The 19,339-nt window shown below is 44.3% G+C and overlaps 1 protein-coding gene across 1 annotated transcript in view; it reads right to left on the reverse strand.

The window, feature by feature from the left end:
• Nucleotides 1–1,931: 1,931 nt before the first annotated feature.
• LRRC1 (leucine rich repeat containing 1) overlaps nucleotides 1,932–19,339 on the reverse strand; it is a 135,300-nt gene continuing 117,892 nt past the window's right edge. Inside the window, exons 11-14 of the mRNA XM_024122046.2 lie at nucleotides 14,218–14,333; nucleotides 6,151–6,323; nucleotides 5,183–5,319; nucleotides 1,932–3,458 (exon numbers count right to left, since the gene is read on the reverse strand). Of these exons, the coding sequence (XP_023977814.1) occupies nucleotides 3,300–3,458; nucleotides 5,183–5,319; nucleotides 6,151–6,323; nucleotides 14,218–14,333 (585 nt within the window). The 3' untranslated portion in view covers nucleotides 1,932–3,299. The remainder of the gene's footprint in view (nucleotides 3,459–5,182; nucleotides 5,320–6,150; nucleotides 6,324–14,217; nucleotides 14,334–19,339) is intronic.

A 19,339-nucleotide genomic window follows, 5' to 3' on the forward strand; every position in this document is an offset into this window, starting at 1 on the left:
CCCCATCCATTATGCGTGCCTTCTTGGGTGTGGTCCATTTCACAAGAGATGGCAGGATGGCTGTCAAAGGCTGGTGCAAACGACTTACCTGTGCTTCTTTACCCCAGGAAGTTTTTAGGTAGAAAGATTGGGTTGGTCAGGACCATTGCTCCAAACTTTCCAGAAAAAAACAGAAGATCCAGGCAAACTGTTCCATCAATAGTTTTCTCACCTGCCCCTCTTCATCATCAATGATTTCATGATTTTATCCCCTCTACATTTTGAAGGTTTTATCCACTTAGGTGTAATTTCCTTGCTAAAAAAGAGGAACTAGGGGCTACAAACAAGTGGATGAACAGGTCATACTCGTCTTCCCTGCTTTTACCTGTCACTCCCCGCAAGACAAACGGTCAGGCCTCACAGCTACTCCTCCCTTTCCTAAAGGAAGGGCCAGACAGGGGGTGGAGGCTGACAGGGCTGTGGATTCCTCAGGAAAAGGTCAGCAACTTCTGGCACTGGCCTCACAAGGCATCCTTTCACGTTTAAATTTTCCTCATAACGACAAGAAACTTTGCTCCCTCATCTGTGGGCACCGCTTTCCTTTTCTCCATTTTAAGGTTCTGGCATACTCGGTTTTATTTTATAAATATGATGCTTATGCCTGTTGCCTGACACACCTGATGGCTCTAACACTTTGATGGCCCTTGAAATTGTTTTGTAGAATCACTCTGTTTTTTACCAGTAAAGGAAGAATTCTTTTTAATGAAAAAAAAGAACCATGATGCTTAGGCTCATGGGCTGATAGAGAAGCAGGTTGGCTTTATTTAAGGAGAAATCTTGACCCTGAAGAACAGAGGTAACTTCCATGGTGGTTTTTGTTTGTTTTCATATAAAGCCCACCCTTTACTATTCAGTTCACCATGGTGGAACAGAGGTGGACAGAACAGTGTGTGTGTTTAAATTTTTCTAGGAATTTCTATGTACCTAATTATGTGTTTCCTTTTCCTTGGAAAAGGCCGGCATGTTCTTGGATTGGGTCTGACTGGTGGGTGCTGTTTCCATCATGACGCCTACACCTGTCCCAGCATCCGGAGGGTAAGAGCATCCTAGTGTCACCCAGAATAAACGACTAAGGTGAAGGTGACTTTTCCTGCTCAAGGAAGGGGGAGGAAACTAATCCCAAGACTGAAAACAAAAAGCAAAACAAAGCAAAAAACCCCAAGTGAATGTAAAGTAGAAGAGACAGGCCAAAGGAAACAAGTAATTAGGTACGTAGAATTTTCTAGAAAAATTCAAACACACACACTATTCTGTCCACCTCTATTCCACCAAAGCCATGGTGGACTGAGTAGTAAAGGGTGGGCTTTATATGAAGACAAACGAACAAAATACCAGGGAATTTGTATCTGTTCTTCAGGGTCAAGAAAACTCTCCTTAAATAAAGCCGATCTGCTGCTCTTATCAGCCCATGAGTCTGTGGCATCATCTTTGCAAAACAAAACCGAGTATGCCGGAATCTTGAAATGGAGAAAAGGAAAGGGGTGCCCACAGATGAGGGAACGAGAGATAAAACTGAGCAGCCGAAAACCACTTATGTGCCATGTGCTTTCAAGTCAGCAGTCTTAGAAATGTACACGCACATACAAACAGCCGAAAAAGCAAAGTGAAACTCCTGGTAATAAAAGAAGGCATCGCAGATGGTTGGTCGAAAGCAGGTTTCTAAGGAGTCTGATTGGCCGGACAGCCCCAACCCAAGGTGAGGAGCCAGACTTGAAGGCGATGCTGGGCTCCGCCTCCTGTCGGAGGAAGGGGTACTCAGACCCACAGGGGGTTAGCATAAAACCACCAGCGGCTCAGGTATTTGAGGAAAGGGAGGGCATTCTTAAAGAACTCGGCTGCCTTCTATCATTTGAACATACGAGGAGAAATCAACTTTAAAAAGCTGTAACGGCTCTTGTCCAGGGTGACTTTATTTCATGGAAAGAATAAAAAGACAACACCAACAGCATGATTTTCCTAAACACCACACAGGGACAGGGTGTGTCCTCTTTTCATTCCTCTTTTATCACATCATACAAAATTTTAAAAAAAAGAAACCAACAGAAACACACCAAAACATACCCCCAGACCCCTTAAATTAGCAGACTTAAAATTAAAACTTGAAGCAATATTTTGTTATTCTTTGATCCAAACTCTATTTACAAATTAAATTGCACTTATAAAGACAGCAACATTTCTAACAGGGTTGTAGGTTATTCTGCTTTATTGTGGTTTTATATCTCGATATAAAACTTTTAAAGCTTTCTTCAGTAAAAACCATACTTTCTTTAATAGTACACAATGCATTTCCCCACTGAATTTCTGAACCGGTTTTTTCTTTTTGTGCTTTTCTGCTCTGTTTTATTTTACAAATGGCACATACCTTCTGAGTAGGTACAAGCAGACACAACACTCATCCTAAGAGACTCATTCATGAAAAAGTCAGACTGTAAAAGAAATGAAATATTAGCAGTCTAATCCTTTGGTTCATCTTTAAAAAAAAAAAATCAACTGGTATAATTTACAAATTGGTGGTAACTCTTCTTTTTGGTTAAAAACAAATCCACCTGGTAGATTACTGATTAAAATCCAACACTGCTTTCAAAGTACCACCTTTCCAGCCTCCTCTCTGCTCAAAGATGCCATTGTGACAACTGGTTTGACAGGACACAGGCTACAGTAAGGCACAAGTGGATGGTACAAATAAAAACAAATACTTTAGGACTGGTGGTTGTTTTTTTTCCTGCACGTACCGTTTCCAAGATAAAATCACAAAAAGAAATACATATTTTTGTTATGAAATACCTATACAAAATGTTTAAATGTACACCATCTGAGCTGCCAAAAAGGGTTTAAAAAAGTATCAATTTTTTCCCCCATACATAAAACTCTCTCTCATCAGTAGGTCCAAGAGAACTTGGGTTCACAATGTCCCAGCACTTTATGGGAGGGAGGAGGATCAAAATTCCCCTTCCTGCTCTCCCTGACCCCAACACAAAACAAAAACAAAGGTCAGATGTTGTCAGTAGTGTATTCTACTTATTACAAACAACTGAAATTTAGAAAAAAAAAAAAAAAAAAAAATCAGTCCGGAGACCACGGGTGGGTGCAGTGGCTGGCTGCCGGATCAGAGTAAGGCACTTCCCGGGGGCGCGACATCCCGACGCGTGGGTGGGGACCGGTGCGGGGTCCGGTGGAGGCCAGGGCCTCTGGGGGCTCCACATGGGGACAGGCTGGCTCCGCAGCAGGATGACTCGGGAGGTATGACGTGGACGCGCCATCTACACCGACGTGGTCACGCGGTCAATGGTGTGGTTGACCTCGTTTTTGTTGGAATCCAGTCCTTTAGCAGCGTTCCTGTCGTTCCGTAAATTTTCCACCGTCTTTTTCATGTTCTTGAGCTCCCCTGGGTGGGGCGTGGCTCGTCTCAGGAGTGTTCTCTGAAAAGCAAAGAGCGGGGTGAGTGTTTGGATTTTACTCCATCACTCCTTCAAATGCGAAGCTTCCCGGGTAGCTTTCCAACACAGGTCGCCCCTTCCTAGAGGTTAAGAGGCAGAGTGGGTGAAAAGCTTGCTTTGGAGGTACATGCATTTATCAACTGCTCCCTCGTGGTTAAGGGAAGATGAAAGTGTTGAGTGTAACTTACCTAGTCAAGATGGAAGAGCTCCTTTCAGAATAAAAGAAGACTTTGTAAAATACGAGATGAGTGTTACGATAAGAACAAAGTTCCACGTGCAGTAAGAAAAAATAAAAGATTTGTGAGATAGAATTGTGGGGGGCGGGGAGGAAGAAGAGAAAGGAGTCAAAAAAATTCTAAAATTAAAATCCCTAGAATGTTCTACTATTATCTGAAGCGGTTCTGGCTTTCTTCAACCCATGAGGCACGGGAGGTGAAGGAAAAGGGAAGTGAGAAAGGACTTCTTTTCTAATTTTGCTGTTGTGTTTTATTTATGACCTATTGAAGAAAGTTCACATTTTTCTAATAAAGACCACAGGGTGGGAAGTGAAGTGACAGGGTATGGGCAATGTTTTTAAAATTATATTATTTAACACGTTATGTGCTCTTTTGCTCCTAAAACAGCATTTACATCTTATAAACGGCCAGTCCGGGAGTTTCAGGAGGAGGTACGATAGGTTAACAATGGAGGAGCAGTACTTAGGCAACGAGTAACTGGTGAAATAATCATGAGATATGGGAACATATGTATATGTATAACTGATTCACTTTGTTGTAAAGCAGCAACTAACACACCATTGTAAAGCAATTATACTCCAATAAAGATGTTAAAAAAAAAAAAGAAGTCATGAGATAAAGTCATTTACGTTGGAGTCATTTTGTCATGCCTAATTCCTACTTTGCCCTCCACCACTGTCAGTGAATAAAAGCCCACTTGGGGACAGCTGGAATAACAAAGACTCCAGGCAGTAATTTAAAAACTGCCCTTTGTCTTGGGGGCTGCAAGTACTCCCTCTGAGTTCTGCTTATGAAAATCTCAATTAGTGCAAGGAGTTTAAGAAGCCAAAGCCAAATTGCAGGAAGACTCCAAGAGTTGTCCCTGACTCAACTGGATGGCTGAGACACATATGGAGGATGGAGGCAAGTAGGGCGGAGTGGTCCTTTCAAACCTATTCCTGATTTCTGAATGAAAACCCATAAGGGAATCCTACTAAGATCACAAGCTCTCTGCATGAAGGTGAAGGCTCCCGGTTACGTGAAGGTGAGCAAGAAGTCCAGGAGGACAGCAGGCAAGCTCAGCCACGTGGTGAAACATGGATGAATCCACGTGGTACAGCTACAAATGGGAGTGAAGGGCAGGGAGAGACTCAGTTCACTGGGAACAACAGAGAAGAAAAAATTCCCAACCAATTTTAAGAAAGCAGTGGGGGCAGGAGGGGTAACTATCACAAATAACGAAAAAGAAGCACCCACAAACTATTCAGACAAACAAACAAAAGAAGTCTCATTTGCCTTATATATATTTGGTGAGTCAGAACCTTAGAAACTCCCAGTTTTGCCTTCGAAAAAAAGTTCTTAAATGCTGAAGGCAGAACAGAGAAAAGACTATTTGAAAATAAGAGAGATCTTTATCAGGTGTCACTTTCAATCTCGGAAGGCTTTTGAATTTTGAACGTCTGTGGAAGCCAAGAAGCTCGAATCCCATACCGTTTCATTATCGTCCTCATCCTTTTCATCTTCCAGAAATCGGATTGCGCTGACTCTGTTCACTGCACGCTCATTCCAGGACTCATCGGACACATCGTTCACCAAGCTCTCCAGGGCACCACAGCGAGGCAGGTTCTCTGTTGGACAAAGACCACGTCAGCAGGGCTCCTGTGACTGGCAAGGTTGCCCTTTCTTTTCAAGGATGCGTAATTCTATTTGAGGTCCTAAGATATCTGCTAAATCAATATTTACTATTTCACTCCAGAATGTCGTCATGATTCATAGAGTTCTTTTTCATGATTCTTTTTTTACACACTCACTTCAGAAACTTCCTCTTGACCGTGATTTGGCCGCACATGTTGGATCTAGCACTTTGCTTGGCAACGCAATCTACCGCATTGTTCTCTTGGGGTCTTAAATGCTCCTCTAACGAGGCTGGGCTAGGCAAGGTGGCTCCCTTCGCCCAGACCCTTCTCCCTTTTTTCTATCGAAACCAGCTCCCAGAATAGGATTTATGACAGTCATGCGATATGAGCGTGAATGCTTTTTTAAACCACACATCATTTACAAAACAGAGGTGCAGTCACTCAAAACAACTCCCTGCCTTAAAAACAGTTTGCTGGAGAGGGTCAATACTAATCCTCCCAACTGTCTGTTTGGATTTTAAGGGGCTCGTACCTCTTTTAGGAGTTTGTATTTGCATTTTCAGCCTTAGCTAGAACTCAAAACCAGAAGGCTGTTTAAAGACTACCACATGTGATACACAGGTATGAGCAGCACGTTTTTTCTGCAGAGATACAGGGGAAAAGCCTCCCGGAAAAAGACCCACAATGACCTCACACCTGGACTGGCTCTGCAGGCAGGCGGATAAGACACAACGCAGTCCCGTGTGGGAGTGAGAGGCCTCAAGGACAGGCATTAGCTGCTGCTAATTCTCGGGGCCGAGTGAACCTGGTCCTTCGATTTACCTTGGCAGGCAGGTTCAGAAGGCAGCTGAGGAAGTAAGACACAGGTGAGAATCTTCTCCCCGGTGGTGTGGTCAGTATCTGTCTGGAACGTGAGCAGGGGCTGGGACTGGTTGTCTGATAACCACAGAGCCTTCAACTTCAAAGCGGTCAGGGATAAAGGCAGGTGCGACAGCCTCGATGAAAAGAAAAGGAGACATGGGGAGCTTACAATCTGGGATTAAATCAAGTCTTGTCCAAAACAAAACAGGAAAATAAAATAAAAACCACTTCCTGGGATTGGGTTCAACATGTGAAAAGGTATTATGTTTATAATAAGATACTCGATTTACCCTTTGCCAGTGGACGCTTCAGTGGGTGACCATGCTTCTCTTTTCTGTCATCACCTCTCTCATTAGCACCTCCAGGCCATGGGGCAAAAAAATGAGGAAATTACAGCACACCTGTTTACTCTTGGGAAGTTTCCATTTAAAGGCCGGGGTGGGGTGGGGGAGTGGGGAAGCCAGTGTAATTGTGGAAGAACCCAGAAGCCGAGTTCTTCCTAAGTCAATGGGGACAGCCTCACCGGAAGGGCTGGAATAAGACCATGGCGTTACCTGCCCCCAGTAGTACCTGGCAAATCGGGACGTGAGGAAGGTGAGGCCTTGGGCGCGGCAAAGTTTAAATTGCCGTTAAAATAAAGATTAAAAGTGTTTCTTTATGGACCCCACTTGCTCTCTCTGGGGAGATTATTTTAGGTATTCCATTTTAGACTTTTAAGTTTCTGAAAGCTCCCACTTCTCAGACACCCACGTGATAATTAATTTCCACCTCAGATTGCTTCAGTTTCGAAGGAGATAAAGCACTTTAAAAATTGTAATGTGGGCGCTTCCCTGGTGGCGCAGTGGTTGGGAGTCTGCCTGGCAATGCAGGGGACATGGGTTCGAGCCCTGGTCTGGGAGGATCCCACATGCCGCGGAGCAACTGGGCCTGTGAGCCACAACTACTGAGCCTGCGCGTCCGGAGACTGTGCTCCGCAACAAGAGAGGCCGCGATAGTGAGAGGCCCGCGCACCACAATGAAGAGTGGCCCCCGCTCGCCGCAACTAGAGAGAGCCCTCGCACAGAAACGAAGACCCAACACAGCAAAAAGAAATTAATTAATTAATAAACTCCTACCCCCAACATCTTCTTTAAAAAAAAAAAAATTGTAATGTGATACCTAAAGATTAGTTTTCTATGTTTGTACAAGTATTTGACCAGTTAAATCTATTTAGTGACGACCGTCACCAGAAATCATAGGCATTTGGTACTTGGCGAAGATTGCTTGGAGCAGAGGATCTCAACTAGGGGCGATTTTGCCCCCGGGGACACCTGGCAATGTCTATAGACATTTTTGGGGGTGCTATTGACATCTAGCCCAACTTCTTCTTTAAAAAAAAAAAATTGTAATGTGATACCTAAAGATTAGTTTTCTATGTTTGTACAAGTATTTGACCAGTTAAATCTATTTAGTGACGACCGTCACCAGAAATCATAGGCATTTGGTACTTGGCGAAGATTGCTTGGAGCAGAGGATCTCAACTAGGGGCGATTTTGCCCCCGGGGACACCTGGCAATGTCTATAGACATTTTTGGGGGTGCTATTGACATCTAGTGAGTCAGGGCCCGGATGTTGCTAATACCCTACAACGCATAGGACAGCCGCGCAACAAAGAACTATCCAGCCCCAAATGGAACACTGCCAAGGGTGAAACGCTGCTCTGGTAAAAACCAAGGCTCTACAAAAGTTTAATTCACTCTGAAAACACCCGAACCTCTGCAGATACCAGGAATATAAGGTTTAAAGAACTTAAGGTTATATTTGATCAAGTATTTTCACTCTAAGGACGGCTCCGTGGATTAAAGGATAGCTCCATCTTAGAAATGACTTCATACGTTAGCTAAAAATAAGCTAATTTACCTACAATAGGAGGCACATTTTCTTAAAAGAAATCTCTGGCCCATTAATTCTATACGAAATTATGTGACAGCGTGTATTCCTGGGGTTCTTTCTTCTACGAAATGGTACCTCTATCTCCATTTAACATATATGGGAGAGATGCCTAAATGTCTCACCAACAGATTAATGCAGACTTATCAGACGTATTTTGAATTGACAGACTTATGGGAAATAAACTAGAACTCTAGGAAAAGCAGTTGTACTCCAATATTATAAAACTAATGCAAGTAAAACGTAAGCACAGACCAACTAAGTTACTTTAACAGATGAAGTTAGAAATGATCAAAGAATGCTGACAGCGTATTGACAAACTTTCTATAAGAACAATGAATACATTTCACAAAAGCCTTCCCATGTCCTAGTTATGGAGGTGAGAAAATATTTTCTTTTCCTAAAAGTCCAGTCAAGGCTGACCCATCCCATACACACGCAGTGGGTGCAGTATTGGTTAAATACAGGGAACTGTGCCTACGTGGGAGTGAGGTTCTCAAGCCGATGCCATGAGAACTGCCTATGTGAAAGGACCCTTGAAAAGACTCCGTGTGTTGTACACGCCACTATTTCACCAATGACAGCCAAACTGGGTGGGAAATATGTGTTTTTAAATCCCAGAATTCACCCAGTGCAGTGACACGCACACACCAGGAGGATGCCTGGACGGGTCTGAAGGCACAGCAACTCACAGCCCCACTCCCCCTGATGCTGAGGTATTGGTTCTTTGAGGCAGCTAGAAAGTGAAATCTCTGTGCTTATTTGTATAAGCGTACAAATGATCTCTCCCTTTGCTCAAAGGCTGTCACACACATACTCAAATGCAAGGAAGTTAAAGACACAAGGCAGGTATCTGCCAGACACTGTGACAGGACTTTTTAAAAAGAATATCCTAATACACTGGGGCGGCGGCGGGGGGGGGTGTTGCTTAAAAGACATCAAACCCTTTTTCATTTTATTGAACCAAAGGGTAATTTCTTTTGAAAGTTTGTCCCTATTTCTTTTTTAAAAAGGAATTAAGCTAATATCCTCCAGAATGTTTCAAGTTTCAACGTCTTGGGCAAGAAATCTACAGTCGGCATCTCTACCTTCGAGAGAGTAAAGAAAAAATAAATCAAGATTTGAAAGCTGGCATGACACACAGATACTAAAAACACGGTCATCGTGCCTTCTCAGACTAAACACTGGCTTCCCAGATAAATGCTAAAGCGAAGGTATAAGCGAAAGGCTAAACAGAGCATCAGTAATAAATAACAGCTGCTAAGGATGCAAATCACGTCATAAAAGCTAAAATAAATGACTAGACTCCACAACAACAGGTCTTAAAATCACATGCCACCAAGCCAGGTAAGACGGATGCGTGGTCTAGAACACTGGTTTTCTTGCAAAGAATCAACGTGCCAGCTGGGATTCGGCTGCTGCCGGCCAAGCACACACCACACATGAGCTCCTTCACACGTGTCTTATGGACAGAGGTGTTCCCAGTGTCAAAGAGGAAAAAAGCCCCTGCTCCCTGCCCAGTCTGCAAACAGAGACTCTGCGGGCTGGGCCAACCCTATCGCTGACTCACTGCAGCCTGGGGGAGACGGACACACACTCCTCTGTTTCTCTTGGGTGAACCATCCCAGATACAAGCCAGAAAACAGATTTTTTTTTTTTTTTAAATCTGCTTTCCAGGGGAGTTAGTAATACATTTTTGGTTTATTCTGGTACCTTCTGTTCACTACAGGATCAACACAAGATGCCGCAGCCCCATTTGTACACATCTCTGTGCTACATTTAGGACCAAATGGCCCCAGAAATAGAAAGCCCGTGGTTACTAGTTACAACAACAGTACAAGGAATAAAGCAAATGAACAACCAGATCATGAGCTTCTCGTTTCCAGATACGTCGGTGACCAGCCCGCTGAAGTGACCTTCCCCACCTCTGGCTATGACAGCAGTTGCTTTATCAAATTTATTTAGCAACTAAACATGGCCTACTGATTAATGTAATACTAACTAAACCTATGGCTGAATGCTTCTTACAATTGAATATTTCATCTGTTTGTTACCTCCTAGTAGAATTGTTAGTGTTAAGCAAAGGTTTCAAAAATGTTTAAAGAGATACACAGAGAGAACATAATCCGTGAAAAAAGGTAAACAATACCAAAATATCTAAAGTGTAAACAATACCAAAAGCTCTAAAGTGAAAACCCCCTGTAAACTCAAGTTTCCAGCCCTCCTCTAGGGGAACCACTTAATATTTTGGTGTTCTGTATAGGTAAGACTTTTAAAAAACAAAAACAGGAATGAGAGCACCAGGTACTGTCCACACTTGCTCTTTGCCCTGGGCATCGTGGGTCACAACACAGAGAAATAGATCATTCTCTAGCTGCTCAGTATTCCACAGTCTGGCTATATACTGCTGTGTTCTGTTTTGTCTTTTAATATTTTTTCCATTTTTATTGAGATATAATTGACATATACCACTGTGTAAATCTGAGGTGGACAATGTGATGATTTGATATATAAAGTTGGTGCTCAATGTCTGAGGATGCAGGACCTGCAGATGCGGAGGGCCAACTATGCTGCGGCATCTTATATAAGGGGCTGGGGCGTCTGCCCATGTTGGTACCCTCGGGGGTGCTGGAACCAATGCCCCCAGGGATACAGAGGGATGACTGTTTCGGGAAATGATTACCTCAGTAGGCTTAGTATCTCCATCTCCTCACATAATCACCATAGTGTGTGTGTATGTGTGTGTGTGTGTGTGTATGTGTCTGTGTGTTGGAAACATTTAAGATCTACTCTCCTAGCACCTTTAGAGGATATAATACAGTGTTGTTAACTACAGTCATCATGCTGTATGTTAGATTGCCCAGAACTTATTCATCTGCTAACCGGAAATGTGTACCCTTTGACTGGCATCTCCTAATTTCCCCCACCCGCTGGCCCCTGGCAACCACCAGTCCACTCTGTTTCTATGAGTGCGGCTTGTTTAGATTTCACATAAAAGTCAGATCACACAGTATTTGTCTTTCTCTGTCTAACTTATTTCACTTAGCAAAATGCCCTCAAGCTCCATCCTTGTTGTCGTAAATGACAGGATTTCCGACTTTCTCATGGCTGAATAATATTCCATTTCATATATACGTACATATGTGTGTACACACTCACACACTCTCTCTCTCTCTCTCTCTCACACACACACACACACACACACACACATACACACACACATCTTCTTTATTCATTCACCTGTTGGGTGCTTAGGCTATTTCCATATCTTAGCTACTGTGAATAAAGCTGCAATGAACATGAGAGTGCAGATACCTCTTGGATATCCTGTTTTCTTTTCCTTTGGGTATATACCCAGAAGTTGAACTGCTGGATCATATGGTGGTTCTATTTATAATTTCTTGAGGACACTCCATACTGTTCTCCATTGTGGATGCACCAACTTACATTCCCGCCAACACTGCACAAGGGTTCCCTTTTTGCTGCATCAGCACCAACACGTGTTACCCCTTGTCTTTTTGATAAAAAGCCATCCTAATAGGTATAAGGTGATACCTTTTAGGCTTTTTCATTTATTTTTTGGATCATGAAAGTCAGAGTTACAAACTGTTTCTCCGTTGACAGCCATGGTTTGCGGTATTTGGTACTAGTGATATTGCGAGGAAGATGCTCCAATACCCGATTTTGTGTACTTGGTGGATAGCCATATGGGAAAGAACCCAAGAGTTAAGTGCACAAGGGTTCCCTTTTTGCTGCATCAGCACCAACACGTGTTACCCCTTGTCTTTTTGATAAAAAGCCATCCTAATAGGTATAAGGTGATACCTTTTAGGCTTTTTCATTTATTTTTTGGATCATGAAAGTCAGAGTTACAAACTGTTTCTCCGTTGACAGCCATGGTTTGCGGTATTTGGTACTAGTGATATTGCGAGGAAGATGCTCCAATACCCGATTTTGTGTACTTGGTGGATAGCCATATGGGAAAGAACCCAAGAGTTAAGGACATCTGTATTCTGGGCCCATAGGTGGTTGCTGATACAAGGCACCTCCTCTATTACTGTACCAGAAGGCTTGGTGCTTTAGTCTCCAAGTGGCATTTTAGCGTTATCCTTGCTATAAGTTTCCTATCAAACGTGTCCAAAAAAAGTTTCTGGGAACCGACATGCAGCCTCCCTGTGCCGTTTGCTATTTTTATATGCTTGGGGATGACAGCCATGGCACTCGACTTTTTCATTGGTTTTTTTCCACCCTGGCCCAGGCATAATAAATATCGAACTTTCCCTTCTCCTGAGAACTTGAGAATGGGGTCTTCACTCGTGTGAAAAACAGGTCTTAGAGGTCAGAGCCATCTTTCTGCTCGAGAATTAGTGATGCAAATCCGTGCTCCCCAAAGTGGCAAGAACTGGGGCGGGTCTGGAATCACTGAGCTTCTACTGCTGTAGGGAGAGGTTAGGAGGGAAGGGCCCTTCTCAAGCTGCATGTCTCCTGTTGGGCTTAATCCAAGCAGAAATTCAACATCCAGCTCAAATTAATCCTGAGTTTCCAGTCACCAGTGAATGGCCTTAAGAATCTATCAAGATGTCCTGAAAGCATCAACTTTAAAACGGTGAGGGTTTCCTGAGGCCATAACCTCATCACCAGGTTCCCCCGAGTCCTGCTGTTTGTTTAGCACTGCTGTCCACGATCCATTAGCAGGAGTGAAAAATGGTGGCTCGTGCCTGACCTGTGAGCAGCGAACCCCACAGGACACAATCCCCCAGACACTCTTTGGATCGCTGGCCTTTACCATTTTGAAGCATTGATCATCTTCCCTGGTCCAGCACGTTTTCTCCCATCTAACTATATAACACCCAAAAGCATTTTTAAAATTCCTTTTGGCAACCTAGCCTGTGATATCAGGCCCTTTGCAGTGGCCTGCCAGCCATTCTGCAAAATGAACATTTTTAACATTTCCATTCAGTCGACAAATATTCACCAGCCATCTACTGAAGGGACAAATCACAATGACACACAAACCATCACATCTAACTTTAGGTAACTTTAATTTCAGGAGGGTTGCATGCAGGTAAACAAGCAATTATCATCAGGGTAATTCAGAAATGCAGACCCAAAGAGGAGGCTTCCTGGAGAAAAGAGGAGCATGAGTGCCAAAGGATAAAAGTGGGGAGGGCTTCCCTGGTGGCGCAGTGGTTGAGAGTCCGCCTGCCGATGCGGGGGACACAGGTTCCCGCCCCGGTCCGGGAAGATCCCACATGCCGCGGAGCGGCTGGACCCGTGAGACATGGCCGGCCACTGAGCCTGCGCGTCCGGAGCCTGTGCTCCGCAACGGGAGAGGCCACAACAGTGAGAGGCCCGCGTACCGCAAAAAAAAAAAAAAAAAAAAAAGTGGGGAAACAGAGAAGGTGTCAGAGGTGGAAAGAAGAGCCTGGGTAGGCGGGCTCAGGGGAAGGAAAGTGCGGTGACATTCGCAGTGATGAAATTGGTTCAGAATGGCTGAAATGACTCTAGTCCACATTCCAGAGTCTGGCAAGCAGCCCGCGGGCCTCTGACCCAGAACTCGAGAGATGGCGCTGCTGTGACCTTGGGGACACAGACTGGTGGCTCGTCAGGTTTTTTAGACTCTGAAACACCTGGCAATTCTGACATTAGCTGTGGATCTTCTCACCAGCAAAGTGTCCCTGAATACAATTTTGTTCACAATGTCAGGGGATTCAGAGTCACGGGCAGGACACATCAAGACCCCTGGCTAAACTCTAGCTCAGACTCATGGGAGCCCTTTTTTCAGATGAGGAAACCAAGGTCCATAATGACATACGGAAGCCAGTTATAAAAGCCAAGACCTAGGTCTCCCTCCCTCTTCCATAGCGGTACTGCCATCTGGGAAGCATGTGTCTGGCCGTGCCCACCGTAACCTTAAAGGACTCCACGCTCTGGCCGCCCCTGACCCTGTCCACACCATCGGGCTCCATCACTCCAGCTCCCAGACTGGGAGCTTCCAGGCCTAGCTAATGCGACCAATCAGTATATATTTTACACGGTGGAGCAAAGGCAAGACAGCCAAGGCTGGGGTGGATGACCGTTTGCTTGTCTCGGGCTTACCTGTTCCCTGCCACGTCCAGGACGTGCAGCTCAGCGGCCCGTGACACCTCTGCAGGGATCCGAGTCAGCCTGTTGTCGCGCACGCAGAACACAGTGAGGCTGCTGCACCCGCCGATCTATGATGGGAAAGAAAACATGACTGTTTTCCAGGTTTTTCTGGGAGACGGGGGTGGGACTGGAGGGTCCTGTTCATCAAATGGCATGAAAAGGATGCACAAAATAACATCACACGATTTTAAGTCTCACAGATGACCAGCTATGATTGATTTAAATCATATAAAACACTGAGTCGTCCAGTAAGCTTAAAAATCTCTGCAAAACATTAAACACGTATGTTCTAAATTAAGTCAAGAAAATAAACAATACAGTTCAAAAACTGCATTCTGAACAGAAAGTCATTTTCTACTGCTACCTAATGCAACTGCATCTTTTAAATATGTTAACCAGACAACACAGGTCCAGACATATAGTGTTTGGTAATATGGGAGTTTAAGAATTCTAGGTTGGAAAAGAATATGAAAAAGGAGATATATATATATATCTGAATCACTTAGCTGCACACCAGAAACTAACACAACATTGTAAATCAACTATACTTTAATAAAAAATTAAATTTAAAAAAAAGAATTCTAGGTTGTTTCAAAAGTCAGGCCAAAGGTGATACACACACACACACACACGCACACACACACACCCCTTTGAAGACCTGCCCCTTATGTTAACTTCAGTGTGCCAGTTTCTTTAAAAATAGAAGAAAAAGAGGAACATCTGAGAGATGACACATTGATTTCTACCGTACATCTTTTAATAGCCTTTGGTCATTCACAACTTAATTTGATAAATTCATTGCCCTTTGACAAATGCAAAATGAACCATCTTTTAGCAAAAAGTGAATTTGGTCGTCTATGACCTACTGCTGAAAGCACACATCGATATCTGCGCCCACACCAAATCTGATTCCCTTTTTATTTTAAGTAACTGATTCAAAGGTAACTGAGCTTAGTAAGAGTCTAGTCTTCACAAAAGAATTCAAGGACTCTCTTGAATAAGCTGTCTGTGGTCTCCACAGTCAGGAAAGCTGAACGACGGGGTTGCAAAACCAGCTGGGTCCCAGACACAACATCCCGCAGGCCCGCGTCCACGCTACACTCTCCGCACATGCGCTGTTCTGACTCGGGGCGGCTGGGAAAAAGGGCTGATGAAGGGACCTATTGATTCTGATACATGGAAAAATACCCCAGAGCCTCCGCCAGAGGAAAAGCAAGACACCCGGCTCTTCATCAGTATCTGAATATACCTTCTGCCCTTTTCTATTTATCTCTGTGTTAAATGTACGTCTGTATCTTAAAAAGCGGAATGCACATTTATGAAACTGCTTACATAATTACCTTTTGTGCACAATCTTTTTATGTCTTCCCTTAGGAGTTAATATAAGGATTTTGAAATAATATATTTAACCACAGCATGTAACCATAATGAATGTAAAAGAAAACTAAACACACAAGAAAACACAGACTAACATTCCTCTCTGGTCCCCTGGAAACACCCAGAGACGTACTGTTCCCCTCGTTTCTCAGTATTCACATTTCTCATCCCAGAAAAACTGGTTTCCTCACTGTCCTCTAAAAGACATCTTGTATTTTTGGTCACACTGTTTCTTATAGATACACCCTTCTTCTTTCTGTCTTTTTAAAATCTTACCATCACCCCCAATTAGCTAAACATCCTCTACCCCGAAAAGCCTTCCCAGAACCCCTGGTCCACGTCAATCCGTTTCCTTCCTAACTATGGTCCACAAAAACCCTCTGACAGATCGTTTGATGGGGCTGTTTAATTTGCACGTTTACATGTCATCAGGGTGCTTGGCATCCTCTCTGCCCAAAGGTGAAGCCCAGCTACCTACCAACATTCCTCATGAAGGTATGTCTACACACCTGTATTCGTTTACTTACTACTGAAAGGCTGCTACTTAAAGTTGTCACCTGCTTCTATGTGTAACAATGGAGACCCCAACACTCCTTTCCCCGGTAAGAATTACTAGGGCGGCCTCTCATGTTTTGTAAATATCATGTCCTAAAAGAGGCACACCTTCTGTGGGTCCTGGCATTCTTCCCTCCCTTGAAGAAGGGGATCAGTTTAACCCAGGTGCCCGGGCACCTCCCAGAAGGAAAGGAATCAAAACCCTGGACACCCTGGATCGTGCGAGGACCGACACGATTAGATTCTCTCTGATGAATTTAGGTGACCCCAACAAAGATCGACCCATGGGGAGGTCCCCGTGGGGCCCGGCCCCGCTCCATGTGGACGGGGATCCGCAACGGGTCTGCGAGCCAGGAGGGGGCGCCTTCTGGGTCAGCACGTGGCTGGGGCCGGTCACGCCTCATGCCAGCCTGGCTTTGAGGAGACAGGGCTTATCTGGACTCCGGGGAGGCAAAGCAGGTATCGGTTATTTACACACAGAGCCGAGGCCGCATCGTGATTTGGGGCTTTTCTTTGGCAGGAAGCCGCCCACTGCCCCCGCCACCGGTGGGGTCTTTGTTTAGGGGGCCTACTGCTGCATACACCATGTGAACATTTTCAATTTGTACCGTGTGCCTATACCATCTACTCCTAAAAATTAATTAACTACTGAAAGTGGGTCAGAGAGGTCTCTGAAAGTCGTCCATGCAATAAAAGTTCTGGACAAGTTCACACCGCTTAGGTACTTTGGGGGAAAGAACGGGAACTCCCGGTGGAGGGGGTGCACTGCCTACGTGTTTACAGCCTGTGATTTATTTTTTTCTCTTTCCTTCCCCACTCTACTCTCACACCATTTGAGAGGTCAAGGGGAGGAAGGCAGTGTATCCAAGAGCCTCAGGCGCTCTGGGTGGACAAGGCAGGTGAGTGGCCTCGGAGCGCCACTGGCCATGTTTTCAGGAAATGATGAGGACAGAGAGCCCGTCTGGGCTGAATGTGTGAGGGCTGCCTAACGGGGCAGAAAGCAGAGGACACGCTCACACCAAGCCAGCTGGGAGGGCATGGCGCAAAGCTTTGGCTTTTGGAAAAGATGATCGAGCAGTCAAAACCACGATTCAGAAGACAGAGTTCTTCACGGACGTCAGAGGGGGATGCGGGGTGACGGAGAGGGGGGGCTCTGGGATCTCACAGACCAGGGGTGGAACTTAGGCTAGGCTCCGTCCTAGGTCCTGTGGATTTGGATATGTTACTTTAGCAAGAGTAACAATAAGCATTAGATTGAACGAAACCACCTATCACAGCCCCTATCCTAGGACCTGGCCTATTGCTGCTTCCAAATAAACGTAACTGTTGTTTTTCCAAGAAGTGAAAGTCCCAGGTCCCAGTGACAGGCTGTCCACACCTGAGCCCCTGCTGTGTTGCTGGAGCTGTGCTGAGGCTGCCCACCTCTGCCCTGGACGCCCCAGAACCTCCTAAAACACTGTCCCCCTGACGGTGCATCACAGCGACATTTTGTGTTCATAGGAGTGAGGAACTGGCCTGAGTTCAGTATTGCATTCTGCATCGTTCGCATGTATTTCTGCTTTCTCTGTTGGGTTCAGGAGGCAGAGTTTACAGGCTCCTTAGGGGTCAACAGGATAAAATGTCTCCATCACTTAGAAATTCTGGAAGCGGAGTCACTGTTTAAATAACTTATTACCAGCTACGCAGGAAGCTGATATTTTCAAGCTCCCTTTAACCACAAAATAGCACACAAGGATAGCAGCACCAGAGAAAAGAACACGAGGGCTTGGACTTGGATTCTCTGAGAATCACAGAACGTAGCTAAGGACCCTTGTTGAGCTGTTCTGTGTTCTCCTAATTCAAGACAATACCGTCCTTAACACTTTGGCACTGATCTGATCCATCTCAAGGATATGGGACCTGCAGATCACTGAGCAAACCTTCAGTAAGGTCAACTTTCCCTGAGTATTAACTGCCTGCAGGTGACAGCTTAAAGGAGATAATCAGACAGATTGCATGACTCAAAGAGAAAGCCTGTATTGGTCACCTTTGCCTATAGCCTGCCTTGTGACTACCTGCCCCGAGTGGAAAGGAACTTTCATTTTCCTTCGGCATCTTCCTTTCAATATTATTTGTAACAGAACTGAACCCACATTTCACTGGCAAGAGGGAAAAAGGAAAATGTACAATAAGCAAAATCTGGTCAAAATCCTATTTGAACAGAAATAACATGAGGTATAATTTTAGAAACCAAAGACTATTTTTTGCCTTTCCCATGATCATCTGTGGCATATTATTCAAATGTTCCCTGCTCCAGAAATATTTTGGAAACCATGTGGTTTTGGGACTCCCTGAATTGTTGGGCCACTGACATCAAAATATCCACTAACAGCGACAGCATTCTTCTAATTATAAGAAAGTAACTTAGTTGACTGGAAAATAAAAACCACATACACACACGCACGAAAGCACAATGAGAAAATAACTCAAACCAAATCCTGCCATGAAGGGATAATCAGTCTTAACAGTTTGAGGTTCAAATGCCATGCATTTGTGATTATAAATATGCACTTCAACAGAATTAGGACCAGCCCCTATGATCTTTAGCACCTTTGTTTGCATACGGAATCAAGAATGTCTTCCCATGTCATTTTGCTTCTAACAGGATTTTTACTGACCACATAGTTATTTCCTTCTACGTATGTATCACAGATTACTTAGCAGATCACCACTGTAGACACTGCTAATTAGTTCTACCATTTCTTTGCTGTGTGATCCTGGGCAAGTTACTTAACCTGCGTCTTGGTTTAGAAATCAATATCTGTTGGATGCTAATGATGATTTACCTATACCTCATTGAATTGTTGTGAAAATCAGAGAAGAATTAGCCTGAGGGCACTTGGCACAGGGCCTGGCACATGTCAGCTGCCTCCGGACATGTTTGGCATGGTGCCTGGAACACGTTAGATGCTCCGGCATACACTGGGAGAAATAATCTCACGCATGAGTCTCAGTGTACATCCATAATTGTTTTCCTAGGATAAATTCCTAGAAGTGGAATTACAGAATCAAAGGGTATGCATATTTTTCAAATTTTTAATACTACTACCAAATTCCCTTCCAGAGAAGCCATAATAATTTATATTTCCATGATAACAGGCAC

This window comes from Physeter macrocephalus, chromosome 18 (assembly GCF_002837175.3).
Source record: "Physeter macrocephalus isolate SW-GA chromosome 18, ASM283717v5, whole genome shotgun sequence".
Lineage (NCBI taxonomy): Eukaryota > Metazoa > Chordata > Mammalia > Artiodactyla > Physeteridae > Physeter > Physeter macrocephalus.